The following is a 26,783-nucleotide window of genomic DNA, read 5'->3' on the forward strand; positions in this document are numbered from 1 at the left end:
GGCCTTCCCAGGACCCTCCCCATACCTCCACCGTTACCTCCTCTGCCCAGTCACTAGGTGCCAGGAGAGTGGGTCTGTTTCCACTGACACTCACCTCCCACAGGGTGTGGGATGTCTGCTGCTCCCTGGGCTCTACTGGGTCACCACTCTCCCTGAGCCCCCTCTGAGCACCCAGCGTGCAGGTGCCAACAGAATGCTGTGCGATGGTTCCTAAATCCTGCATTCTGGGTCCCAGAATTGGGGCAGAGAGAGGGCTGGGAGGGGGCAGGGATGGAGCATGACCCACTCAGGGGTTGAAGCTGTCCTCCATGCCCCTCTGCTCTCCCACAGTGCTCACACACCTACCCCAGCTCCCCAGGGCACCTTCCCAGTTTCCAGTAGAAGCTCTCAGACCTTTACCGTAAAGCAGGAATCACAGAGGTGTGCATGAAGGTCCATCAGCCCCTTGAACTCACAGTACCCTTACTGCCCTGCTGGAGAGGGAAGGCCCTCCTGGAGCAGCCAAAGCTTACTCACATGTCGCGCTGGTTCTGGTGTCCGCCGTCCTCGCCATACGTGGAGTAATAGCATCCGAATCTAGAGGAGGCCAGGGGGCATCACATGATATGTCTGTGGATGTTGGCTCTCACCGCCTGACCCTCGACTAGCCTGCAGCCCTGGGGTGCTGTCTGTTCTGTGCCGGGATCCCATTCAGCTCCGAGACAATCGCCTCCACCTACTAGGGCTTCCTGAATGCTTGCTGAATGAAAGGGCCCCAACCAGCCCATCACCGACATCTGAGTTGCCCTGGCCCCTGCTCACCCTCAGGGTTGCCTGCTCTGGATTCAGCCACACACAGACCCCAGAAGGAGTCTCAGATCTCCCTTTCAGTGGCAGAGGGGCCCAGCTCAAGATCACAGTGAGAGTCAGGGATGAGGCAGAGGTTTCATCATGAGGGGCACGGGAATGTTCAAAGAGCATGCCCACAGGCCCAACAGCAGACTTTTCCACTGGCGCAGGCTACCAAGTGTTCTTTCCCTACAAGATCCCACTGAGTCCCTATAATACCTCTGCCCCAGTTAGGAGCAAGGGAAGCTTGGGGAAGCTTGGGGACCTGCCAGAGTCTCACAACCAGGCATTGGCCAAATCCCACGGAGCAGTTAGGGGCAGGGGAGGGTGCTCACCTTGCAAAGAGGAGGCCCAGCACCTCCTGGGTGGTAGCAAGGGTGCGATGTATTTCAAGAAACATGTGAACATAGTTTAGATCTTGTTTTATGACGGCAGTCACCAGGTAATCTATTATGGCCTCCAATGAACTGGCACGAGTGTTCCATAGTATCAAGGTCTTATTCCTCTTCCTCGTTGAGCCATTTTTCCCCTGAGGTGAATCAGAGGAGACATGAGTCAGTGCTGTGGCCACCAGGAGGGTTGGGGCTTGGAGGGCAGAATGAGCCCCCAGATCTCAGGGACTTCTGCAAGAGGTGGGACAAGAGAGCCCAGAGTCCGAAAAAGAATCGGGTGACTCAGTGTCTCATTGGGTTCAGCCTAAGACTCTTGGTTTTGCTTCAGGTCATGCTCTCCATGTCCTGAGGCTGCGTTCCCCGTACGGCTGTGTCCATAGGGCAGTGTCTGCTTGAGGATTCTGTCTCTCCCTCTGCTTCTCCCCACTCTCCCCTGCCTCCCTCTCAATCCATCCATCAATCAATCAATTAAGAACCCTTTAAGGAAGGGGTGTCTGGGTGGCTCAGTGGGTTACAGCCTCTGCCTTTGGCTTAGGTCATGATCTCAGGGTGCTGGGATCGAGCCCCGCATCGGGCTCTCTGCTCGGTGGGGAGCCTGCTTCCCCTCTCTGTCTCAGCCTGCCTCTCTGCCTACTTGTGATCTCTGTCTGTCAAATAAAGAAATAAAATTTTAAAAAAAGAAAGAAAGAAAGAAACCTTAAAGCAAAAGAGAATATGTTCTTGGTATCCATACAAAGAATTGAAAAAAATGATGTCTGAACTTGCTAGTATCTCAGGTCCTTTTGTGAGCAGAGTATTGGTAGCACGTCCCTGCATGAGTGGCATGGATCCTGTGATTTCTGATGACATAGCCCCATTGTTTTTATTTTTTTAAAGATTATTTATTTATTTATTTGACAGAGAGAGAGGTCACAAGTAGGCAGAGAGGCAGCCAGACAGAGACGGGGAAGCAGGTTCCCCGCTGAGCAGAGACCCCAACGTGGGCCTTGATCCCAGGATCGTGAGACCATGACCTGAGCTGCAGGCAGAGGCTGAAACCACTGAGCCACCCTGGCACCCAACATATCTCATTCTTGAGATGAGAACACAGACGTTTTAGGCAAGAGGGCGTAGGATAGGAGGGCACGGAGGCTGTAGGATGGAGCACTGTTCATTGGCCACAGAAGGGGATTATATCCAGTCCTGCCCCTGGAAAGGGCTAGATGCTGGTGATAAATGACTGGCCTTCTGGACTACCATGCAGTGCAGTGAGGCCCCTGTTCCTGACCCTAGGGGACCCAAAGATGTGTTCCATCAAAACAAAAGCACAGAGCAAGAGACAGAGTACCATGGGCCCCATGTCCCTTTGGATCAGAGTCTCCCAACTCACTCTTGCAAATGATCATTTGCAAGATTTGTATAACCTGAGGAAGGACTGTTGGGCCACCTGGGAGCACGAGTTAGGAAAATGCCTAGCACAGGGCAAAAGGAGTCTAGATAAACGGGATGAGATCTGGTCTAAAGTCTCTTTAATGATATTCCTATAAGTATGTGGACAATGGCTCTACTTCTGTCCAAGGCGTGGGCAGGGCCATGAGGGCCAGTTTGGGGAAGAGTGGGGATGCAGATTCACGGGAGTACAGGACTCTAGGAGGCCAGGCTGGCTTCTAGGAAGTGGGGCCCTTGGTGCTGCATCGGATTCCCAGGGGTCGCATCTCCCCAGCACCTGCACTCACCCTGAGCCAGCGCCAGACTCTGTTGGCCGTGTGCGGCTTCTTGTCCTTTGGGGAATGAGAGCACGGGATGTCAACATTCAGCTCCTGCACCATGTCCTCTGGAGCGTTCTGTAAAGACAGTGCCCGGCAGGCACGCAGGAGACCTTAGAGCCCTGTCTGGAGGCCTTTGCTGGTCTTCAGACCCAGGGCGCTCCATTCCAGACACACCACAGCCCAGGTGGCAGAGCCCTCCCCCAAGGAGAGAAACGTGGCCCAGCTTCAGGGCCTTGGATATGCTCTGGCACAGCTAAGAGGCACCTCAGGAATCCCTGGTGCACCCTGCCCACCATGACATTGGTGTGAACAAGAAGGGATCACCAGGGTATCCACTGTGCTCACCCTCCTCCAGCCCATGGGCGGGAACCCCCACATATCCCTCCTCCCCCCAAACTCCAGAGGAAGGGATGGGGCTTCCCTAGGACGGTTCAGAGGGGTGGGCATCGCCTAGTCTCCTCAGTAGTAAGTACCTTATGGCGTCTCCCTCGAAATGTGTTGAGGCATCGGGAGGGTGGTTTCAGCCAATGCCTGCAACATGGGAACAAGCAATTTTCCTGGGAGTTCTGGTTCCCAGAGCCCCGGGATGTACGTAGACAGGATGAAAACATCTTTCTATCTCCGACGTTTCTATCCAAATAGCCCTGACACCGGACTAGAGTGTGTGTCCTGGTTGCAGGGGTTATAAGTTGTGGGCCTTTGTGATCCAGGCAGTGACATTACTGCCTGTGATCCCCTACCGGGGCCCACTCCTGGTTGGACCCCTACACGAACAGTGCTCCGGTCTGCCATCTCCTCTTGCCCCTTCTGCATGCAAGGACACATCTCATCTGTACACAGTGACCCCAACACACCCCTCGGAACAGGCCCCCAGGGAAGGTCTGGGAGCAGCCAGTGCCCCAGCTTGCAAACACACCTGGTTTCAGACACAAGTCTCTATGCTTACCTGGTTTGGACCTTAGATAAGCCATTGTGCCTGACAGGGATGGTCTTTTCTGCAAAATATGGATGATTCCAGCATGTCTTTCTATCAGATGTCCACAGGCATAGGTTGAATAATAGCTCTGATGTTAGAGGAGTGCTGTCACAGGTAGGAAATACCTCCCAATTTCCTCCCTCCTATCAACTTCTTGGAATCTGCTACTAATCAGATCCCACCCCACAGTCCCTCCTGGGGTGTGTGTGTTTGTGTGCACAAGCACACTCGCTCCTGAGTGCACACATGTCTTCATCAGTGCTCATATTCTGGAGTCCCAGAAGACGACAGCCCCTCCTACAAAGGGCTGGGTAATAGCTTCTCAAGAACTTAGGCTTCGAATTTTCAATGAAATCCCTTAGTAAGGGACTGGCCTTGTCCCTTGTCCCTTGGCCCTTGGGTGGGAACAAGTTATGCGGATGATAGGGCTATGGATACATCCGAGGGGAGGCACCTACCTGAAGAAGCCTACTGCAAAGTTTCCATCGACAGACAGGTGCTTGATTGAAACTTTTAGGTGTTTACCCCTGTCTGGGACATTCCTGACTTAAAAGTGTTCAAGGGGTGAAGTGGGGTGATATCCCAGGTGTGACAGCATGATCTCAGGATCCTGGTGGTCCCCAGAAGACCAGGTGGGCCCTGAATGCTTCAGAGTTCCCAGACATCAGTTAGGGAAAATGGCTGAAAACCATGAAGCTACATCCCGGTTTTCTACTCTGTAAAGCCCTGTACTCTGAATCACAGCATAGTTGGGTGATCACTTTCCTGGGAGTGGTCTAGAAGAAGCAGAAGCCTTGGCGAGACCTCCGACACCTCGCAGTTGGTCAGTATGATCTTCATAGTCATCCTATGAGATGGTAGGGCAGGTGTTAGGACCATTTCACAGATGAGGAGACTGAGGCTGGCAGGCAGAATAACAGCCCACCAGTGGCCCAGTAACTGCACAGACAGGAGTTACTGACGACGACCTCTATTAGAGCATCAGATCAAGGGGACTCCCCTTCCCGACTTTGTGGGAGGAGAGAGATCTCAGCAAGGTTGGGCTTGGCAGGGTCAAGGGGTCACAGCCAGAGGATCCTGAGGGTGTGGATGAGCTCTGTCCAGTGCCAAAGCCCCTGGTTGAGGCTCTGTTCATCCTGCAGTTTCCATGAGCAGCCGATGTGCATTGTAAAGGCCTCTCTTGCTCATACAGTTCAAGTGGCTCTGCTCTTGCCACAAAAACTCCATCTGCATGAACACTTGTCTGTCACCCATTGACCGGCACTGTCCTTGGAGGTTCGTCCCTGAGAGGATGGGGTTCAGCCAGGAAGGACAGGGAGCAAGCCGAGAGGAGTGGCCTGGCCTGTGCCCCTCTGCTGGCCTGGAGCAGGGTCTGGTTGCTCCAGTGAGAGTCTGGGTGATTGAGCCCGGGGGGGTTGGAGTGGCTGGAGCGTGTCACCAGACAGGGCATGGGTGAGGTGTGTTCCAGGACACGGGGCAGGGGAGCATCTGGGAGAGGACATATGAGGGCGCTGTGGGCAGCCTCCCCAATGCTCTGTGGTCACTCCCAGGGCCCCGACGTCATCACTGCTGGCTTGTCCTCCTCATGATTTCAGGTCTCATCTATAGAGTCCTGGATCCCTCCTTTCCAAAGCAATGCTTCTCCCTAATGCAGACAGCATAAAGGAGCCAGCAGCCAGTCCCCTAAAAATGTGGGTAAAGCGTGTTCCGGTGTTGGTGTTTACAGGAATCATTCCTAAAGAAACAGACATTTATGACACAGACGTGCTTATCACTTACATTATGAGAGTCAAATAACTGGATATGAATTAGTTGTTCAACAGAGGGGGTTCCTGAATGCTGTCACTGAGAATGCCCAAGGGGACAGAGCGACAGTGTCAGTCCACTGAGGGGACGTTAGGTAGAACAAGAACAGAGCCCCTGAACTTTCCCTGTCCCACTCTGTCACAAACATGTGCGCACACCCCACCCCCCCACACACACACTACACTTAGAGGGAAAGGCAGAGAAGAAGGACGCCGTGTGTGATGGGGGATTATTCCTTGGTAGAAGGAATGTGCCTTTTTTTTTTTCATGTTTAAATTATTATTGACTAAATAGATATAGTCTGAATAAAACCTAAAGACCTCTTGATGACCTAACTTGTTAGCAAGAAAGGAGAATATTTAAGATATGATTTTAATATTTGATAAGATGCCCATCAGAATAGTTGAAACGCAGACTACCCGGGAAATTGAAAGCATGTAAAGGTGTCTCATGGACCCAGACATTTCTCTCATGGTTTCTGCTTTTCAAGGCATGCTTCTAAAAGGGAAACCTAGCTCAGAATGAAAATAGTTCATTTGGGGGCTTCCCGTGATCTTTGTTCTTTCAGGAACATTCCTATGTAATAAAATGTTATTTGTATAACAAAGTTTGAAGAGGGGAATCACACTTGTGTTCTGCAGACACACAGAGAAGGCCATATTGTAGGATTCCAGCAGAGGAAAATCCAAGTCGAGGTGAAGTGGCCGAGACAGAGAGCAGAGCAGAGGTTGCAGGGACTGGGCGAGGGACAGAGCAGTGAGCGATGAGGAGCGCGGGTGTCTCTGTGACGGAAACGTTGCAGAACGACATGGTTGTGCAACACTCTGGATGGACCTAATGAGACCTCCATATCCCACTGCAAAGGATGCAAGTAAAATGTTATGTAAACTCAAATTCTACTGTCTTTAATTAAATCTAGTATGTAATTATATACATACACACAAAAGAGAAGAAATACAAAAAAAGCAATGAGGAGGATGGAAAAGACATGCTTTCTGGTTGTAGCAAGCACGAGGTGCTCCTCTGGAGCGAAGCCTGCTTGCTCCACGGAGGAGGCAGGGGGCGGCAGCTCCGGGACCGAGCCTGCTTGCTCCACGGAGGCAGGTGGGGACAGCTCGGGGGCCCAGACTGCTTGCTCCACGGAGGCAGGGGGCGGCAGCTCGGGGGCCGAGCCTGCTTGCTCCACGGAGGCAGGGGGCGGCAGCTCGGGGGCCGAGCCTGCTTGCTCCACGGAGGCAGGGGGCGGCAGCTCGGGGGCCGAGCCTGCTTGCTCCACGGAGGCAGGGGGCGGCAGCTCGGGGGCCGAGCCTGCTTGCTCCACGGAGGCAGGGGGCGGCAGCTCGGGGGCCGAGCCTGCTTGCTCCACGGAGGCAGGGGGCGGCAGCTCGGGGGCCGAGCCTGCTTGCTCCACGGAGGCAGGGGGCGGCAGCTCGGGGGCCGAGCCTGCTTGGTCCACGGAGGCAGGGGGCGGCAGCTCGGGGGCCGAGCCTGCTTGGTCCACGGAGGCAGGGGGCGGCAGCTCGGGGGCCGAGCCTGCTTGGTCCACGGAGGCAGGGGGCGGCAGCTCGGGGGCCGAGCCTGCTTGGTCCACGGAGGCAGGGGGCGGCAGCTCGGGGGCCGAGCCTGCTTGCTCCACGGAGGCAGGGGGCGGCAGCTCGGGGGCCGAGCCTGCTTGGTCCACGGAGGCAGGGGGCGGCAGCTCGGGGGCCGAGCCTGCTTGCTCCACGGAGGCAGGGGGCGGCAGCTCGGGGGCCGAGCCTGCTTGCTCCACGGAGGCAGGGGGCGGCAGCTCGGGGGCCGAGCCTGCTTGCTCCACGGAGGCAGGGGGCGGCAGCTCGGGGGCCGAGCCTGCTTGCTCCACGGAGGCAGGGGGCGGCAGCTCGGGGGCCGAGCCTGCTTGCTCCACGGAGGCAGGGGGCGGCAGCTCGGGGGCCGAGCCTGCTTGCTCCACGGAGGCAGGGGGCGGCAGCTCGGGGGCCGAGCCTGCTTGCTCCACGGAGGCAGGGGGCGGCAGCTCGGGGGCCGAGCCTGCTTGCTCCACGGAGGCAGGGGGCGGCAGCTCGGGGGCCGAGCCTGCTTGCTCCACGGAGGCAGGGGGCGGCAGCTCGGGGGCCGAGCCTGCTTGCTCCACGGAGGCAGGGGGCGGCAGCTCGGGGGCCGAGCCTGCTTGCTCCACGGAGGCAGGGGGCGGCAGCTCGGGGGCCGAGCCTGCTTGCTCCACGGAGGCAGGGGGCGGCAGCTCGGGGGCCGAGCCTGCTTGCTCCACGGAGGCAGGGGGCGGCAGCTCGGGGGCCGAGCCTGCTTGCTCCACGGAGGCAGGGGGCGGCAGCTCGGGGGCCGAGCCTGCTTGCTCCACGGAGGCAGGGGGCGGCAGCTCGGGGGCCGAGCCTGCTTGCTCCACGGAGGCAGGGGGCGGCAGCTCGGGGGCCGAGCCTGCTTGCTCCACGGAGGCAGGGGGCGGCAGCTCGGGGGCCGAGCCTGCTTGCTCCACGGAGGCAGGGGGCGGCAGCTCGGGGGCCGAGCCTGCTTGCTCCACGGAGGCAGGGGGCGGCAGCTCGGGGGCCGAGCCTGCTTGCTCCACGGAGGCAGGGGGCGGCAGCTCGGGGGCAGGACCCTGCTGGTCATCCAGGAAAGTCAAAAGGCCTGGTGGCTCTTCCGTGGCAGAGAAGTGAACGAGGGCCCTGACGACCATCTGCCCTGGCCCCAACGGGTCAGGCGGGCTCACTGGTCTTCCTATCCCATAGTGAGCAGCTGCAGCAGGGATGGCGGGGGCCAGCTCAGGCCCCAGAGGTGCCGCGGGTGCCAGAGTGGCTGCTGGAACAACTTCCCGAGACTCATCCTGATCTGGCTCTGGGGCCGGTGCTGTAGCTCCAAGAAGAGAAAGCATCATCAGCTTGATTGACTTCCCTCTCACCTTTCCCTTTCCCCACCACTCAGCGTGGCCTGCGTTCAAGACCCAGCCCCTGGAAGGTGTCCCCAACAGAAGCCCATGGGGACAGGGATCTGAGATAACTCACTCCTCTCGGCCCAACTACAATCTATGGAGGCTTCCTCAGGGTGGCCCACCCTGCCTCCTCCTCAGGCCCACATCAGTCAACCCCAGTCCTCCTCACCCCCAGCCTCGGGCTCTGTGGTCTCAGCGCGCTGCCTTTCTGGCAGCAGAAGCTGGGCACGGCACAGCAGGTCCGAGCCAGGTGCATTGACCTGCAGGTAGGCCAGTAGAGCATGCAAGTTGGGATACTCTGGAGGCTGCACAAAATCCCCTGGATACCTTTCCACCCAAATATCCAGGATGGCATAGATGGCCCTGGGGACAGACATAGAGGCAGAGAAGTCAGAGGACAGGGTACGCATCCAAACCAATATCCCAGGGAACCTATGTGGGAACCTGGGCCCCTGGGCTTCCAGCTCCTGTCCGAGACCAGTCGGACTCCTTGTCCACCTGCGACCTGGCAGTCCTGCCCGAGAAAGGCCTACTCCCAGACGGCGGGCTGGCCAAAAGCCTCTGGGAGTGGGAGTCCTTGGTCAATGGGGGGAGCATTTCTGGACTTTTTAGGGGAGCTGGACACACTCCTCAGTCTGTCTCCTTGCCCACGAGCCATTTGAATTCCACTGCATGTGTCCAGGGAGGGGTGGTGTCTGGCCTCTTAATTACCCTCACTGCACTCACCTCTGCTCCGTGAAGATCCAACCGAGGAGGGAACAAAGGGACTCTGTCTCTAGCCAGGCCTTCCCAGGACCCTCCCCATACCTCCACCGTTACCTCCTCTGCCCAGTCACTAGGTGCCAGGAGAGTGGGTCTGTTTCCACTGACACTCACCTCCCACAGGGTGTGGGATGTCTGCTGCTCCCTGGGCTCTACTGGGTCACCACTCTCCCTGAGCCCCCTCTGAGCACCCAGCGTGCAGGTGCCAACAGAATGCTGTGCGATGGTTCCTAAATCCTGCATTCTGGGTCCCAGAATTGGGGCAGAGAGAGGGCTGGGAGGGGGCAGGGATGGAGCATGACCCACTCAGGGGTTGAAGCTGTCCTCCATGCCCCTCTGCTCTCCCACAGTGCTCACACACCTACCCCAGCTCCCCAGGGCACCTTCCCAGTTTCCAGTAGAAGCTCTCAGACCTTTACCGTAAAGCAGGAATCACAGAGGTGTGCATGAAGGTCCATCAGCCCCTTGAACTCACAGTACCCTTACTGCCCTGCTGGAGAGGGAAGGCCCTCCTGGAGCAGCCAAAGCTTACTCACATGTCGCGCTGGTTCTGGTGTCCGCCGTCCTCGCCATACGTGGAGTAATAGCATCCGAATCTAGAGGAGGCCAGGGGGCATCACATGATATGTCTGTGGATGTTGGCTCTCACCGCCTGACCCTCGACTAGCCTGCAGCCCTGGGGTGCTGTCTGTTCTGTGCCGGGATCCCATTCAGCTCCGAGACAATCGCCTCCACCTACTAGGGCTTCCTGAATGCTTGCTGAATGAAAGGGCCCCAACCAGCCCATCACCGACATCTGAGTTGCCCTGGCCCCTGCTCACCCTCAGGGTTGCCTGCTCTGGATTCAGCCACACACAGACCCCAGAAGGAGTCTCAGATCTCCCTTTCAGTGGCAGAGGGGCCCAGCTCAAGATCACAGTGAGAGTCAGGGATGAGGCAGAGGTTTCATCATGAGGGGCACGGGAATGTTCAAAGAGCATGCCCACAGGCCCAACAGCAGACTTTTCCACTGGCGCAGGCTACCAAGTGTTCTTTCCCTACAAGATCCCACTGAGTCCCTATAATACCTCTGCCCCAGTTAGGAGCAAGGGAAGCTTGGGGAAGCTTGGGGACCTGCCAGAGTCTCACAACCAGGCATTGGCCAAATCCCACGGAGCAGTTAGGGGCAGGGGAGGGTGCTCACCTTGCAAAGAGGAGGCCCAGCACCTCCTGGGTGGTAGCAAGGGTGCGATGTATTTCAAGAAACATGTGAACATAGTTTAGATCTTGTTTTATGACGGCAGTCACCAGGTAATCTATTATGGCCTCCAATGAACTGGCACGAGTGTTCCATAGTATCAAGGTCTTATTCCTCTTCCTCGTTGAGCCATTTTTCCCCTGAGGTGAATCAGAGGAGACATGAGTCAGTGCTGTGGCCACCAGGAGGGTTGGGGCTTGGAGGGCAGAATGAGCCCCCAGATCTCAGGGACTTCTGCAAGAGGTGGGACAAGAGAGCCCAGAGTCCGAAAAAGAATCGGGTGACTCAGTGTCTCATTGGGTTCAGCCTAAGACTCTTGGTTTTGCTTCAGGTCATGCTCTCCATGTCCTGAGGCTGCGTTCCCCGTACGGCTGTGTCCATAGGGCAGTGTCTGCTTGAGGATTCTGTCTCTCCCTCTGCTTCTCCCCACTCTCCCCTGCCTCCCTCTCAATCCATCCATCAATCAATCAATTAAGAACCCTTTAAGGAAGGGGTGTCTGGGTGGCTCAGTGGGTTACAGCCTCTGCCTTTGGCTTAGGTCATGATCTCAGGGTGCTGGGATCGAGCCCCGCATCGGGCTCTCTGCTCGGTGGGGAGCCTGCTTCCCCTCTCTGTCTCAGCCTGCCTCTCTGCCTACTTGTGATCTCTGTCTGTCAAATAAAGAAATAAAATTTTAAAAAAAGAAAGAAAGAAAGAAACCTTAAAGCAAAAGAGAATATGTTCTTGGTATCCATACAAAGAATTGAAAAAAATGATGTCTGAACTTGCTAGTATCTCAGGTCCTTTTGTGAGCAGAGTATTGGTAGCACGTCCCTGCATGAGTGGCATGGATCCTGTGATTTCTGATGACATAGCCCCATTGTTTTTATTTTTTTAAAGATTATTTATTTATTTATTTGACAGAGAGAGGTCACAAGTAGGCAGAGAGGCAGCCAGACAGAGACGGGGAAGCAGGTTCCCCGCTGAGCAGAGACCCCAACGTGGGCCTTGATCCCAGGATCGTGAGACCATGACCTGAGCTGCAGGCAGAGGCTGAAACCACTGAGCCACCCTGGCACCCAACATATCTCATTCTTGAGATGAGAACACAGACGTTTTAGGCAAGAGGGCGTAGGATAGGAGGGCACGGAGGCTGTAGGATGGAGCACTGTTCATTGGCCACAGAAGGGGATTATATCCAGTCCTGCCCCTGGAAAGGGCTAGATGCTGGTGATAAATGACTGGCCTTCTGGACTACCATGCAGTGCAGTGAGGCCCCTGTTCCTGACCCTAGGGGACCCAAAGATGTGTTCCATCAAAACAAAAGCACAGAGCAAGAGACAGAGTACCATGGGCCCCATGTCCCTTTGGATCAGAGTCTCCCAACTCACTCTTGCAAATGATCATTTGCAAGATTTGTATAACCTGAGGAAGGACTGTTGGGCCACCTGGGAGCACGAGTTAGGAAAATGCCTAGCACAGGGCAAAAGGAGTCTAGATAAACGGGATGAGATCTGGTCTAAAGTCTCTTTAATGATATTCCTATAAGTATGTGGACAATGGCTCTACTTCTGTCCAAGGCGTGGGCAGGGCCATGAGGGCCAGTTTGGGGAAGAGTGGGGATGCAGATTCACGGGAGTACAGGACTCTAGGAGGCCAGGCTGGCTTCTAGGAAGTGGGGCCCTTGGTGCTGCATCGGATTCCCAGGGGTCGCATCTCCCCAGCACCTGCACTCACCCTGAGCCAGCGCCAGACTCTGTTGGCCGTGTGCGGCTTCTTGTCCTTTGGGGAATGAGAGCACGGGATGTCAACATTCAGCTCCTGCACCATGTCCTCTGGAGCGTTCTGTAAAGACAGTGCCCGGCAGGCACGCAGGAGACCTTAGAGCCCTGTCTGGAGGCCTTTGCTGGTCTTCAGACCCAGGGCGCTCCATTCCAGACACACCACAGCCCAGGTGGCAGAGCCCTCCCCCAAGGAGAGAAACGTGGCCCAGCTTCAGGGCCTTGGATATGCTCTGGCACAGCTAAGAGGCACCTCAGGAATCCCTGGTGCACCCTGCCCACCATGACATTGGTGTGAACAAGAAGGGATCACCAGGGTATCCACTGTGCTCACCCTCCTCCAGCCCATGGGCGGGAACCCCCACATATCCCTCCTCCCCCCAAACTCCAGAGGAAGGGATGGGGCTTCCCTAGGACGGTTCAGAGGGGTGGGCATCGCCTAGTCTCCTCAGTAGTAAGTACCTTATGGCGTCTCCCTCGAAATGTGTTGAGGCATCGGGAGGGTGGTTTCAGCCAATGCCTGCAACATGGGAACAAGCAATTTTCCTGGGAGTTCTGGTTCCCAGAGCCCCGGGATGTACGTAGACAGGATGAAAACATCTTTCTATCTCCGACGTTTCTATCCAAATAGCCCTGACACCGGACTAGAGTGTGTGTCCTGGTTGCAGGGGTTATAAGTTGTGGGCCTTTGTGATCCAGGCAGTGACATTACTGCCTGTGATCCCCTACCGGGGCCCACTCCTGGTTGGACCCCTACACGAACAGTGCTCCGGTCTGCCATCTCCTCTTGCCCCTTCTGCATGCAAGGACACATCTCATCTGTACACAGTGACCCCAACACACCCCTCGGAACAGGCCCCCAGGGAAGGTCTGGGAGCAGCCAGTGCCCCAGCTTGCAAACACACCTGGTTTCAGACACAAGTCTCTATGCTTACCTGGTTTGGACCTTAGATAAGCCATTGTGCCTGACAGGGATGGTCTTTTCTGCAAAATATGGATGATTCCAGCATGTCTTTCTATCAGATGTCCACAGGCATAGGTTGAATAATAGCTCTGATGTTAGAGGAGTGCTGTCACAGGTAGGAAATACCTCCCAATTTCCTCCCTCCTATCAACTTCTTGGAATCTGCTACTAATCAGATCCCACCCCACAGTCCCTCCTGGGGTGTGTGTGTTTGTGTGCACAAGCACACTCGCTCCTGAGTGCACACATGTCTTCATCAGTGCTCATATTCTGGAGTCCCAGAAGACGACAGCCCCTCCTACAAAGGGCTGGGTAATAGCTTCTCAAGAACTTAGGCTTCGAATTTTCAATGAAATCCCTTAGTAAGGGACTGGCCTTGTCCCTTGTCCCTTGGCCCTTGGGTGGGAACAAGTTATGCGGATGATAGGGCTATGGATACATCCGAGGGGAGGCACCTACCTGAAGAAGCCTACTGCAAAGTTTCCATCGACAGACAGGTGCTTGATTGAAACATTTAGGTGTTTACCCCTGTCTGGGACATTCCTGACTTAAAAGTGTTCAAGGGGTGAAGTGGGGTGATATCCCAGGTGTGACAGCATGATCTCAGGATCCTGGTGGTCCCCAGAAGACCAGGTGGGCCCTGAATGCTTCAGAGTTCCCAGACATCAGTTAGGGAAAATGGCTGAAAACCATGAAGCTACATCCCGGTTTTCTACTCTGTAAAGCCCTGTACTCTGAATCACAGCATAGTTGGGTGATCACTTTCCTGGGAGTGGTCTAGAAGAAGCAGAAGCCTTGGCGAGACCTCCGACACCTCGCAGTTGGTCAGTATGATCTTCATAGTCATCCTATGAGATGGTAGGGCAGGTGTTAGGACCATTTCACAGATGAGGAGACTGAGGCTGGCAGGCAGAATAACAGCCCACCAGTGGCCCAGTAACTGCACAGACAGGAGTTACTGACGACGACCTCTATTAGAGCATCAGATCAAGGGGACTCCCCTTCCCGACTTTGTGGGAGGAGAGAGATCTCAGCAAGGTTGGGCTTGGCAGGGTCAAGGGGTCACAGCCAGAGGATCCTGAGGGTGTGGATGAGCTCTGTCCAGTGCCAAAGCCCCTGGTTGAGGCTCTGTTCATCCTGCAGTTTCCATGAGCAGCCGATGTGCATTGTAAAGGCCTCTCTTGCTCATACAGTTCAAGTGGCTCTGCTCTTGCCACAAAAACTCCATCTGCATGAACACTTGTCTGTCACCCATTGACCGGCACTGTCCTTGGAGGTTCGTCCCTGAGAGGATGGGGTTCAGCCAGGAAGGACAGGGAGCAAGCCGAGAGGAGTGGCCTGGCCTGTGCCCCTCTGCTGGCCTGGAGCAGGGTCTGGTTGCTCCAGTGAGAGTCTGGGTGATTGAGCCCGGGGGGGTTGGAGTGGCTGGAGCGTGTCACCAGACAGGGCATGGGTGAGGTGTGTTCCAGGACACGGGGCAGGGGAGCATCTGGGAGAGGACATATGAGGGCGCTGTGGGCAGCCTCCCCAATGCTCTGTGGTCACTCCCAGGGCCCCGACGTCATCACTGCTGGCTTGTCCTCCTCATGATTTCAGGTCTCATCTATAGAGTCCTGGATCCCTCCTTTCCAAAGCAATGCTTCTCCCTAATGCAGACAGCATAAAGGAGCCAGCAGCCAGTCCCCTAAAAATGTGGGTAAAGCGTGTTCCGGTGTTGGTGTTTACAGGAATCATTCCTAAAGAAACAGACATTTATGACACAGACGTGCTTATCACTTACATTATGAGAGTCAAATAACTGGATATGAATTAGTTGTTCAACAGAGGGGGTTCCTGAATGCTGTCACTGAGAATGCCCAAGGGGACAGAGCGACAGTGTCAGTCCACTGAGGGGACGTTAGGTAGAACAAGAACAGAGCCCCTGAACTTTCCCTGTCCCACTCTGTCACAAACATGTGCGCACACCCCACCCCCCCACACACACACTACACTTAGAGGGAAAGGCAGAGAAGAAGGACGCCGTGTGTGATGGGGGATTATTCCTTGGTAGAAGGAATGTGCCTTTTTTTTTTTCATGTTTAAATTATTATTGACTAAATAGATATAGTCTGAATAAAACCTAAAGACCTCTTGATGACCTAACTTGTTAGCAAGAAAGGAGAATATTTAAGATATGATTTTAATATTTGATAAGATGCCCATCAGAATAGTTGAAACGCAGACTACCCGGGAAATTGAAAGCATGTAAAGGTGTCTCATGGACCCAGACATTTCTCTCATGGTTTCTGCTTTTCAAGGCATGCTTCTAAAAGGGAAACCTAGCTCAGAATGAAAATAGTTCATTTGGGGGCTTCCCGTGATCTTTGTTCTTTCAGGAACATTCCTATGTAATAAAATGTTATTTGTATAACAAAGTTTGAAGAGGGGAATCACACTTGTGTTCTGCAGACACACAGAGAAGGCCATATTGTAGGATTCCAGCAGAGGAAAATCCAAGTCGAGGTGAAGTGGCCGAGACAGAGAGCAGAGCAGCGGTTGCAGGGACTGGGCGAGGGACAGAGCAGTGAGCGATGAGGAGCGCGGGTGTCTCTGTGACGGAAACGTTGCAGAACGACATGGTTGTGCAACACTCTGGATGGACCTAATGAGACCTCCATATCCCACTGCAAAGGATGCAAGTAAAATGCTATGTAAACTCAAATTCTATTTTATTTAATTAATTAAATATATGAAGTAATTATAGAGGTGAACACGGAACACAAATACGATAAAGAAGGAAATGACGGGAGAGGGGGAGTCATGCTCTGGAGCTGCAGCCAGCACAAGCTGCTGCTCCGGGGCCCAGGATGCTTGCTCCACGGAGGCAGGTGACGGCAGCTCGGGGGCAGGACCCTGCTGGTCATCCAGGAAAGTCAAAAGGCCTGGTGGCTCTTTCGTGGCAGAGAAGTGAATGAGGGCCCTGACGACCATCTGCCCTGGCCCCAACAGGTCAGGGGGGGTCACTGGTCTTCCTATCCCATAGTGAGCAGTCGCAGCAGGGATGGCGGGGGCCAGCTCAGGCCCCAGAGGTGCAGCGGGTGCCTGAGTGGCTGCTGGAACAACTTCCCGAGACTCATCCTGATCTGGCTCTGGGGCCGGTGCTGTAGCTCCAAGAAGAGAAAGCATCATCAGCTTGATTGACTTCCCTCTCACCTTTCCCTATCCCCACCAGTCAGCGTGGCCTGCGTTCAAGACCCAGCCCCCGGAAGGTGTCCCCAACGGAAGCCCATGGGGACAGGGATCTGAGACGACTCACTCCTCTCGGCCCAACTACAATCTACGGAGGCTTCCTCAGGGTGGCCCACCCTACCTCCTCCTCAGGCCCACATCAGTCACCCCAGTCCTCCTTACCCCCAGCCTCTGGCTCCGTGGTCTTTCTGGGAGCGCGTTGCCTTTCTGGAAGCAGAAGCTGGGCACGGCGCTGCAGGTCCGAGCCCGGCACATTGACTTGCAGGTAGGCCAGCAGCGTATGCAAGCTGGGAAACTCCAGAGGCTGCACAAAATCCCCTGGATACTTTTCCACCCAGGTGTTTAGGATGGCATAGATGGCCCTTGGGACAGACATGGAGGCAGAGAAGTCAGAGGACAGGGTACGCATCCAAACCAATATCCCAGGGAACCCCTGTAGGAACCTGGGCCCCTGGGCTTCCAGCTCCTGTCCGAGACCAGTCGGACTCCTTGTCCAATTGCGACCTGGCAGTCCTGCCCGAGAAAGGCCTGCTCCCACACGGCGGGCTGGCCAAAAGCCTCTGGGAGTGGGAGTCCTTGATCAAAGGGGTGAGCATATCTGGACTTTTTAGGGGAGCTGGACACACTCCTCAGTCTGTCTCCTTGCCCACGAGCCATTTGAATTCCACTGCATGTGTCCAGGGAGGGGTGGTGTCTGGCCTCTTAATTACCCTCACTGCACTCACCTCTGCTCCGTGAAGATCCAACCGAGGAGGGAACAAAGGGACTCTGTCTCTAGCCAGGCCTTCCCAGGACCCTCCCCATACCTCCACCGTTACCTCCTCTGCCCAGTCACTAGGTGCCAGGAGAGTGGGTCTGTTTCCACTGACACTCACCTCCCACAGGGTGTGGGATGTCTGCTGCTCCCTGGGCTCTACTGGGTCACCACTCTCCCTGAGCCCCCTCTGAGCACCCAGCGTGCAGGTGCCAACAGAATGCTGTGCGATGGTTCCTAAATCCTGCATTCTGGGTCCCAGAATTGGGGCAGAGAGAGGGCTGGGAGGGGGCAGGGATGGAGCATGACCCACTCAGGGGTTGAAGCTGTCCTCCATGCCCCTCTGCTCACACACCTACCCCAGCTCCCCAGGGCACCTTCCCAGTTTCCAGTAGAAGCTCTCAGACCTTTACCGTAAAGCAGGAATCACAGAGGTGTGCATGAAGGTCCAGCAGCCCCTTGAACTCACAGGACCCTCACTGCCCTGCTGGAGAGGGAAGGCCTTCCTGGAGCAGCCAAAGCTTACTCACATGTCGCGCTGGTCCTGGTGTCCGCCGGCCTCGCCATACGTGGAGTAATAGCACCCGAATCTAGAGGAGGCCAGGGGGCATCACATGAGATGTCTGTGGATATTGGCTCTCGCCTCCTGACCCTCGACTAGCCTGCAGCCCTGGGGTGCTCTCTGTTCTGTGCAGGGATCCCATTCAGCTCCTAGATAATCGCCTCCACCTACTGTGGCTTCTTGGATGCTTGCTGAATGAAAGGGCCCCAACCAGCCCATCACCGACATCTGAGTGGGCCTGGCCCTGCTCACCTCCAGGGATGCCTGCTCTGCATTCACCCAGACACAGACCCCAGAAGGAATCTCTGATCTCCCTTTCAATGGCAAAGGAACTCAGCTCAAGATCACAGTGAGAGTCAGGGATTAGGCAGAGGCTTCATCATGAGGGGCACGGGAATGTTCAAAGAGCATGCCAACAGGCCCTCTAGCAGACTTTTCCACCAGCGTAGGCTGCCACGTATCCTTTCAGACACCTGCCACTGAGTCCCTATAATACCTCTGCCCCAGTTAGGAGCAAGGGGAAATTTGGGGAAGCTTGGGGACCCTCCAAAGTCTCACAACCAAGCATTGGCCTATTCCCACGGGACAGTTAGGGGCAGGTGAGGGTGCTCACCTTGCACATAGTTGGTCCAGCACCTCCTCGGTGCTGGCAAAGGTGTCATATGTGTCCAGAAAGGTGTGGACACAGTGTAGATCTTGTCTGAGGACGGCAGGCACCAGGTGATCAATTGCGTCCTCCAGCTTGTCGGCCCGCTCTGCCATCAGCAGTGAGGTCCTCGTCCTCTTCCTGGTTGAACCATTTTTCCCCTGAGGTGAATCAGAGGAGACATGAGTCAGTGCTCTGGCCACCAGGAGGGTTGGGGCTTGGAGGGCAGAATGAGCCCCCAGATCTCAGGGACTTCTGCAAGCGGTGGGACAAGAGAGCCCAGAGTCCGAAAAAGAATCGGGTGACTCAGTGTCTCATTGGGTTCAGCCTAAGGCTCTTGGTTTTGCTTCAGGTCATGGTCTCCGTGTCCTGAGGCTTTGTTCCTCATAGAGCTGGCTGTGTCCATAGGGCAGTGTCTGCTTGAGAATTCTGTCTCTCCCTCTGCTTCTCCCCACTCTCCCCCTGTCTCTCTCTCAAATCCATCAATCAACCAATTAGTTAAGAAGCCTTTAAGGCAAAGAGAAAATGGTCTTGGTATCCATACAAAGAATTGAAAGAAATGATGTCTCAACTTGCTCGTATCTCAGGACCCTTTGTGAGTAGAGTATGGATAGCACGTCCCTGCATGAGTGGCATGGATCCTGTGATTTCTGATGACATAGCCCATTCTTTTTATTTTTTCAAAAGACATTTTATTTATTCATTTGACACAGAGAGAGGTCACAAATAGGCAGAGAGGCAGCCAGACAGAGAGGGGGAAGCAGGCTCCCCACTCAGCAGAGATCCATGACCTGGGCCGCGATCCCAGGACCCTGAGACCATGGCCTGAGCTGCAGGCAGAGGCTGAAACACCTGAGCCACCCTGGCACCCAACATATCCCATTCTTGAGATGAGAACACAGAGATGTTTTAGGCGAGAGGGCTTAGAATTGGAGGGCACGGAGGCTGTAGGATGCAGCACTGTGCCTTGGCCACAGTAGGGGATTACATCCAGTTCTGCCCCAGTAAAGGACTCCATGGCTGTGATCAATGACTGGCCTTCCGGACTGCCGTGCAGTGCAATGCAGTGAGGCTACTGTTCCGGCCCCTCGGGAGCCCCTAGCCATGTGTTCCATCAAAACCAAAGCGCAGAGCAAGAGACAGAGTACCATGGGCCCCATGTTCCTTTGGATCAGAGTTTCCCAACTCTTGCAGATCATTTGCAAGACTTGAAGAACCTGAGCAGGACTGTTGGGCCAATGGGGACACCTGGGAGCACGAGTTAGGAAAATGCCTAGGCCAGGGCAAAAGGAGTCTAGATCAACGGGATGAGACCTGGTCTAAAGTCTCTTTAATGATACTCCTATAAGTATGTGGACAAAGGCTCTGCTTCTGTCCAAGGCATGGGCAGGACCAGTGGGGGCCAGTTTGGGGAAGAGATGGGATGCAGATTCACGGGAGTACAGGACTCTAGGAGGCTAGGCTGGCTTCTAGGAAGTGGGGCCCTTGGTGCTGCATCGGCGCCCCAGGGGTCGGGTCTCCCCAGCACCTGCACTCACCCTGAGCCAGCGCCAGACTCTGTTGGCCGTGTGCGGCTTCTTGTCCTTGGAGGAAGGAGAGCAGGCAATCTCCTCGGTCACCTCCTGCACCATGTCCTCTGGGGCGTTCTGTAAAGACAGTGCCCGGCAGCCAGGCAGGAGGCCTTAGAGCCCTGTCTGGAGGCCTTTGCTGGTCTTCAGACCCAGGGCGCTCCATTCCAGACACACCACAGCCCAGGATGCAGACCCCTCCCCCAAGGAGAGAAACGTGGCCCAGCTTCAGGGCCTTGGATATGCTCTGGCACAGCTAAGAGGCACCTCAGGAATCCCCGGTGTACCCAGCCCACCATGACATTGGTGTGAACAAGAAGGGATCACCAGGGTATCCACTGTGCTCACCCTCCTCCAGCCCATGGGCGGGAACCCCCACATATCCCTCCTCCCCTCAAACTCCAGAGGAAGGGATGGGGCTTCCTTAGGATGGTTCAGAGAGGTGGGCATCGCTAGTCTCCTCAGTAGTAAGTACCTTATGGCGTCTCCTTCGAAATGTGTTGAGGCATCGGGGGGGTGGTTTCAGCCAATGTCTACAGCATGGGAACAAGCCATTTTCCTGGGGTTTCTGATACCCAGAGCCCCGGAAACTCGGCACACAAGAGGAAAACATCGTTTTGTGTCAGATGTCCTGAGCCCAGTAACCCTGCTACCGGACTAGAATGTGGGTGCCTAGTTGCAGGGGTTCCAAGTTCTGGGGGCAGGCGGTCAAGGAAGTGACATCACTGCCTGAGATCCCCTACCGGGACCCACTCCTGGTTGGACCCCTACACGATCAGTGCTCCGGTCTGCCATCTCCTCATCCCCTTTCTGCATGCAAGGACACATCTTATCTGTACACAGTGACCCCAACACACCCCTCTCCACAGGCCCCCAGGGAAGGTCTGGGAGCAGCCAGGGCCCCAGCTTGCAAACACACCTGGTTTCAGACACAACTCTCGATTCTTACCTGGTTTTGACCCTAGATAAGCCATTGTGCCTGATAGGGATGGGCTTCTCTGCAAAATATGGATGAGTCCAGCATGTCTTTCTATCAGATGTCCACAGGCATAGGTTGGATAATAGCTATGATGTTAGAGGAGGGCTGTCACAGGTAGGAAATACCTCCCACCCAATTTCCTCCATCCTATCAACTTCTTGGAATCTGCTACTAATGGGATCCCACCCCACAGTCCCTCCTGGGGTGTGTGTTTGTGTGCACAAGCACACTCACTCCTGTGTGCACACATGTGTTCATCGGTGCTCACATTCTGGAGTCCCAGAAGAGGACAGCTCCACCTACAGAGGGCTGGGTAATACCTTCCCACGATCTTAGGCTTTGAATTTTCAACGCAAACCCTAAAGAAGGGACTGGAGTTGGCCCTTGATGGTCAGAATGTACCCTTACCCCTAGAGACCGCCTGTCCTGGGATGCAGGCTGTTCCCTCTTTTCCAAAGGGTGTGATGCAGGTAGAGGTCCATGCAGTGGGTCGCCATGAGCTGGTATCCTCCTCAGACAAGAACCTGGCGAGATGTGTCCTATCTAGGATATCAATGATCACCCTCAGCCCCATAACATTTCCAGGTCGACAGCCCCTTCCTTCTAGACAACCTTTTCCAGAGCCCCCAGTGAATGGCTAGGTGCATGCAGGACCCCAGCTTTGAGGACACTGTAAGAGCTGGGTTCATGCCTTCTAAGCCTCCCTACCAGTCTGATTCTGGGCAAGGCCCGGACACTGCAGGGATCATCACAGTCTCCCTTCGGGGGTTCCATTGGTTCCCCAACTCCTCTGTAGACATGTTTTTGTGACCCCCTCCCCAGACTGTAGTCTGGACTTGGTGATTCACTTCCATGTCATACAACGTGGCAACGTGACCCAAAGGCCCTTCTGAGATTTCGTTCCAAAATTCACTGCCCAGCCCCATGTTGAGTCGGATCCATGTTCTCTCTCCAATCTTCATACTGGAGCACAAACCCCTAGGTTTAACCATGACCCAGACATAGGCACGTGGCCCAGCCCTGTGGGCCCACAGCAGACAGAAGTCAGTTCTTTGAGATGGTCTGTATCTGGCACATGCCCCTGAGTGCGCTCAGGTTCTTGGTGAAGCAGGTTTTCCCTTGGTGTTGTCAGCAGCCCAGCGTAAGGAGAGACTCTGGAAGGAGCCCCCAGCGGAGCACTGCTGGATTCCTGATCCCCTGAGACCACGAGGCAGCGTTTGTGGGTTCAGCCACTGAGTGTGGGGAAGTGCGGTCACACAGCCCTGGGAGAAGGGCACTGATACTGACCAACTTCCCGGGCCCTGGCCCTCCTCCCCTCCCACTCTGGTCCTTCCTCAGCTTCTCTGGCCACCCTGGCCCCCTTTCTAACCTCCAGTCCTCTGCTCCATGGTGCCCTCCGCCAGGTGGAATGCACTCGCATTTGTGCAGGGCTGTCTCCTTCTTTTCCTCCCGCAGGAATTCTCCGTGTCATCTCAGCACAGCCGTGTCATACCCCTCACCGGGTGGAGTTCGGGCCTTAGTTGTGTCCCTTGCTCTTTTGCTGTGGAGCAATCGCTTTTCCCGTTCACATTTTGGTTTCTCGTTTGTCCATCTTCTCCTCTAGACCCTGAGCTTTCATGAGGAGAACCCGCTGGGCTGATAAGCCCTGGCACCATCTGAGTGTGCAGTGCCCAGTGGCTGAATGAACGGGAGACAGGATCTGTCCCAGCACAGACCAGCTCCGTTGTTTGAGCCTCACTGATTTTGGTCCTGTGTAAGCCTTTTGTTTTGTTTTTTAAGTTAACTGTGCCTGATGTGGGCCTCGAACTCATAACCCTGAGATCAAGGATCCTAGTGCCTGAGAAAGCCAGGTGCCTCTTTGGTCCTCTTTAAAGGTTTTAGGCTGATCACTATTCAAGTGAACTTGGTCATTTCCACATGCTGTACGGAGGTATATTACATTACGCTGAATGACCAAGTAACTCCCCAGATTTTGGTAGCATGTCACCACAGAGTCCACCCCCCCTCGCACCATGACAGTGCTGAGTGGTTCTTCAGATTAGAGACTGAAATCCTATATGTGGTATTTGATGACCCAGAGTCCCTCCACCATCGGCCTTCTCCCTCCCTGGGATGACATGCACCTCTGATGCCATCAGCACAAGAGGAAAGATGACAAGAAAATACATACAGGAGGGTGTTTCCGGCCAGGTCTTGAAGGCCTCAAGGTACACTTTGACACTCAATCTTTTATGTATTGTTTTAGGATTTTATTTCTTTATTAGAGGGAAAAGAGCACAAGCAGGGGGAGGGGTAGAGGGAGGAGAACCAGAGAGATGCTGATCTGAGGAGGACAGGGGGTGGCTGATATAGACCTGTGCAGGGACCAGCGGAGGCCGCCCAGAGCTGGCCTCTGTCATCTGGTGGGCCGGGAGTAAGGAGTAGCCTCAGATCCCTGTGCCCATGACCTGCTATCAGGGGAGACCCTCTAGGGATTGCTTCCTGGACTCAGAGAACATTGAACGGTGGGGAAATTTTCCCTGATTTAGGAGCGATGCAAAAGTCAATCATGGGGTTGATACTTTCTCTTCTTGGACCGACAGCCCCAGCCCCAGAAGAAGATGCTGAACCACCTCAAGAGTTACCTCCAGCTCCTACTGTGGTGCCTGCGGCAGCTCCAGAGGCCAAGGGGCCTGGGTGGGAACCAGTTGTGCGGGTGATCTGGCTGTGGAAACAGCTGAGGGGAGGCACCTGCCTGAAGGAGCCTACTGCAAAGTTTCTATGGACAACCAGGTGCATGATTGAAAGACTTAGGTAGGGGTCTACCCCTGTGGGGGACATTCCTGGCTTACAAGTGTTCAAGCGGTGAAGTGGGCGATATCCCAGGTGTGACAGCATGATCTCAGGATCCCAGGGGTCCCCAGAGGACAAGCCATACCCAGAGGCTTGCTTCTACCACCGAGGAGGGAAAGGGGCACAGAAGGGAGGGGGCAGCTCTGCAAAAGTACTCTGGGGTGTCGCTTCCCTGGGAGGGTCTCAGGCATGAGTATGGGACTCAACACTTCCTGGGACCTTGGACATTCTTGCAGAGCTGTGGGTGAGACAAGACTTCCTAATAAAATATTGGTGCAGTAAGGATGTCCTTTATCTATCTAAGTATCTATTTATTTATTATTTTAAAATTTTATTTATTTAATTTTAATTATTTGTTTTTTAAAGATTTTTATCTATTTATTTGACAGAGATCACAAGTAGGCAGAGAGAGAGAGAGAGAGGAGGAAGCATGCTCCCTGCTGAGCAGAAAGCCCGACGTGGGGTTCAATCCCAGAACGCTGGGATCATGACCTGAGCTGAAGACAGAGGCTTTAACCCACTAAGCCACCCAGGCACCTCAGATATCCTTTATTTTTAAAAGCTGTCGTTCTATGTCAGAGTCTTAGCGGTCGATGTTTCCAGCATGACCTCTCTTCAACGACTGGTTAGTTTGGGGAAATTCAAGAAGGGTCCTTGCTGAATTCATCCTTAAAACTGAGAACTTTTGAGGAACAAGGCAGGGACTGGAAGTAGTTTGCAAAACAGCCCAACTTCAAAGCATGATGTGCAGTGAGTGACTACAGTTCCGACAGAAATCTCTGAGAGCTCTGCACGCAGCCACGCTTCTCCTGGCTGGAGGCATGCCTTCTGCTGTGTGCAGGGAGGTGCTAGTCTTCCACAGCTTGTCTTTTACTCCCTTGTGTTTCATTTCAGCACCTCTTACGTTGGGTAATTTCCAGCCAGTAGGCACTGCGCCTACGAGTTCAAGTTTACTTCTAAAGAGCTTTCGTGTTGCCATAGAAATTAATTGCTAGCATAGTTCAAGGGAGTAGATTTACACTGTAAAATGGTAAGGGCTTTCTAATAAGGATCCTGAGGAGTTGAAACCTTTCCTCCAGCAGGTAGGGGAGAGAGATTTCAGAGAAGGAGCTCGCTTCATGACTTCCTTGCTAGTTTATGGGCGGCTAAGCTGCAGGGTTTTATCACTGGATATGGACCAATGGAAGAAGGCATCAATTACGAAGATGAAATCAGGCGTTATAAAGAGGTGATTCAGAGCCTGGGTGTCCCGCACACAGTAGACACTAGGTGAACTCCAATTTAAATGGCCACATGGGAGAGAGAACTACGGATCACTAGAATGAATGGGTCTGAGGGCTCCAAAAATATTTAAGGCAACTTGGAAACTGTATACTTCAGATGCAGCTTTAATACCCTACTCTTTCTTTTCTTTATTTCTTTCTTTCTTTCTTTTTTTTTTTTTTTTTTTGACAGAGAGAGCGGGATCACAAGTAGGCAGAGGGGCAGACAGAGAGAGAGAGAGAGGGGAAAGCAGGCTCCCCTCTGAGCAGAGAGCCCATGTGGACCCTGAGATTTTGACCTGAGCTGAAGGCAGAGGCTCCACCCACTGAGCCACCTAGGCGCCCCACCCTACTCTCACTTTTTAAATGTTGATTTAAAATACTTCTTCGTTATATACAATGGCAAGGTAACTGCAACTCTGTTTAAGCTTTCAAATTCCCAATTAGTTAGGTCTGAATTAATGGGACTTTGGTGTACTATCACATGGGTGCTTTAAGCAGGATGAACAGCCTGGAGTGCCCTTAGCAGATGAAATGTAGGTTTGTTAACTTCAAATTTAAACCATTCACTTAGCTCAGGCTTCACACACTTGAGGAATCATAAAGCCACAGCCTATTTCACTGTACAGAAGAATGTAAACCAAGTCTGGAAGTTACATACAGAATAGCATCTGCAGACTGCATTGTCTTTTTCGTGAGAAAGGGCTGTAGCTAGTTTGGAGTGTGAGGACTCCAACCTGCTCACATGGCAAAGTATCTTGAGAGAACAAACCCTCTAAATTCTCTGGATTCCCTTCTTTCCACCCACAAGGCCTCCCTAAGGCAGCACCAGAGAACTCCTCGTTTCGCTGACCGGCTCCAGAATGAATGGAGCATGTAATTCCCCACACCTATGCAGGCTGTGCACAGTGACTTCCATCCAGGGCGATAGCGTAGAGGGAAGAGTAAGCAAGTTTACTGTGGAGAAACGTGACACACCCTCTATCAGGCCAGGTGGACAAGGTCAACACCAACAGCCACAGGTCGTGCTGATAGTAGGCAGCCTCGCTGTCACATGAGGACAATGGCACTCGACCTGCAAACCCATCACCACGGTCTAATCAAGAGGGGGCTAAAGCAGACAGATTCCAATAGAGGGCATCCTACAACACCCCCGACCAGTGCTCGTCATTGTCAAGGTCCTCCTAAGCAAGGGAAGTCTGAGAAAATGGCCCCAGCAAGAGGAGCCCAAGGAGGTAATGAGAAGTAATGTGGCAGCCTGGAGGGGATTCTGGGACAGACACACAAGGGACACCAGGCTGACATTCTCCCTCTGGAATGCCCAGGCTCTTCAGAACGTAGAGAATCTGATATTTAATGTTCGGCTTTATTTTATTTATTTTTAAAAATATTTATTTATTTGGCAGAGAGAAATACAGTGAGAGAGGGAAGGAACACTAGCGGGGGGAGTGTGAGAGGGAGAAGCAGACTCCCCACTGAGCAAGGAGCCCAACTAGGGGCTCAATCCCAGGACACTGGGATCATGATCTGAGCCA

The 26,783-nt window shown here is 54.2% G+C and overlaps 3 protein-coding genes across 4 annotated transcripts; all 3 read right to left on the reverse strand.

Annotated features, from left to right (window-relative positions):
* Positions 1-497: 497 nt before the first annotated feature.
* On the reverse strand, positions 498-3,468 carry LOC309848779 (ral guanine nucleotide dissociation stimulator-like). The gene is made up of 4 exons (XM_082700772.1): positions 3,442-3,468; positions 2,936-3,043; positions 1,164-1,357; positions 498-576 (listed from the first exon to the last, which is right to left on the reverse strand). The coding sequence occupies exons 2-4, from the start codon at positions 3,026-3,028 to the stop codon at positions 513-515; spliced, it is 351 nt and encodes a 116-aa protein (XP_082556898.1). The 5' UTR covers positions 3,029-3,043; positions 3,442-3,468; the 3' UTR covers positions 498-512.
* A 3,161-nt stretch (positions 3,469-6,629) lies between these two features.
* LOC309848750 (uncharacterized protein) lies at positions 6,630-17,206 on the reverse strand. Of its 2 annotated transcripts, XM_082700729.1 has the most exons (5): positions 12,410-12,485; positions 10,640-10,833; positions 9,993-10,052; positions 7,734-9,057; positions 6,630-6,785 (listed from the first exon to the last, which is right to left on the reverse strand). In XM_082700729.1, exons 4-5 carry the CDS (start codon positions 8,638-8,640, stop codon positions 6,640-6,642), a joined length of 1,053 nt encoding a protein of 350 aa, XP_082556855.1. In that variant the 5' UTR covers positions 8,641-9,057; positions 9,993-10,052; positions 10,640-10,833; positions 12,410-12,485; the 3' UTR covers positions 6,630-6,639. The 2 variants fall into 2 exon arrangements, with proteins under 2 accessions (XP_082556855.1, XP_082556854.1); XM_082700728.1 differs by lacking the exons at positions 9,993-10,052; positions 10,640-10,833; positions 12,410-12,485 and adding an exon at positions 16,808-17,206 and having other exon boundaries at positions 7,734-8,612.
* Positions 17,207-17,925: 719 nt separating this feature from the next.
* On the reverse strand, positions 17,926-20,361 carry LOC309848931 (ral guanine nucleotide dissociation stimulator-like; the record flags this gene model as incomplete). Its single annotated transcript, XM_082700946.1, has 3 exons — positions 20,146-20,361; positions 18,575-18,768; positions 17,926-17,989 (listed from the first exon to the last, which is right to left on the reverse strand). The coding sequence occupies exons 1-3, from the start codon at positions 20,236-20,238 to the stop codon at positions 17,926-17,928; spliced, it is 351 nt and encodes a 116-aa protein (XP_082557072.1). The 5' UTR covers positions 20,239-20,361.
* Positions 20,362-26,783: the final 6,422 nt, after the last annotated feature.

This window comes from Mustela nivalis, assembly GCF_964662115.1.
Source record: "Mustela nivalis genome assembly, chromosome: 15".
Classification (NCBI taxonomy): Eukaryota; Metazoa; Chordata; class Mammalia; order Carnivora; family Mustelidae; genus Mustela; species Mustela nivalis.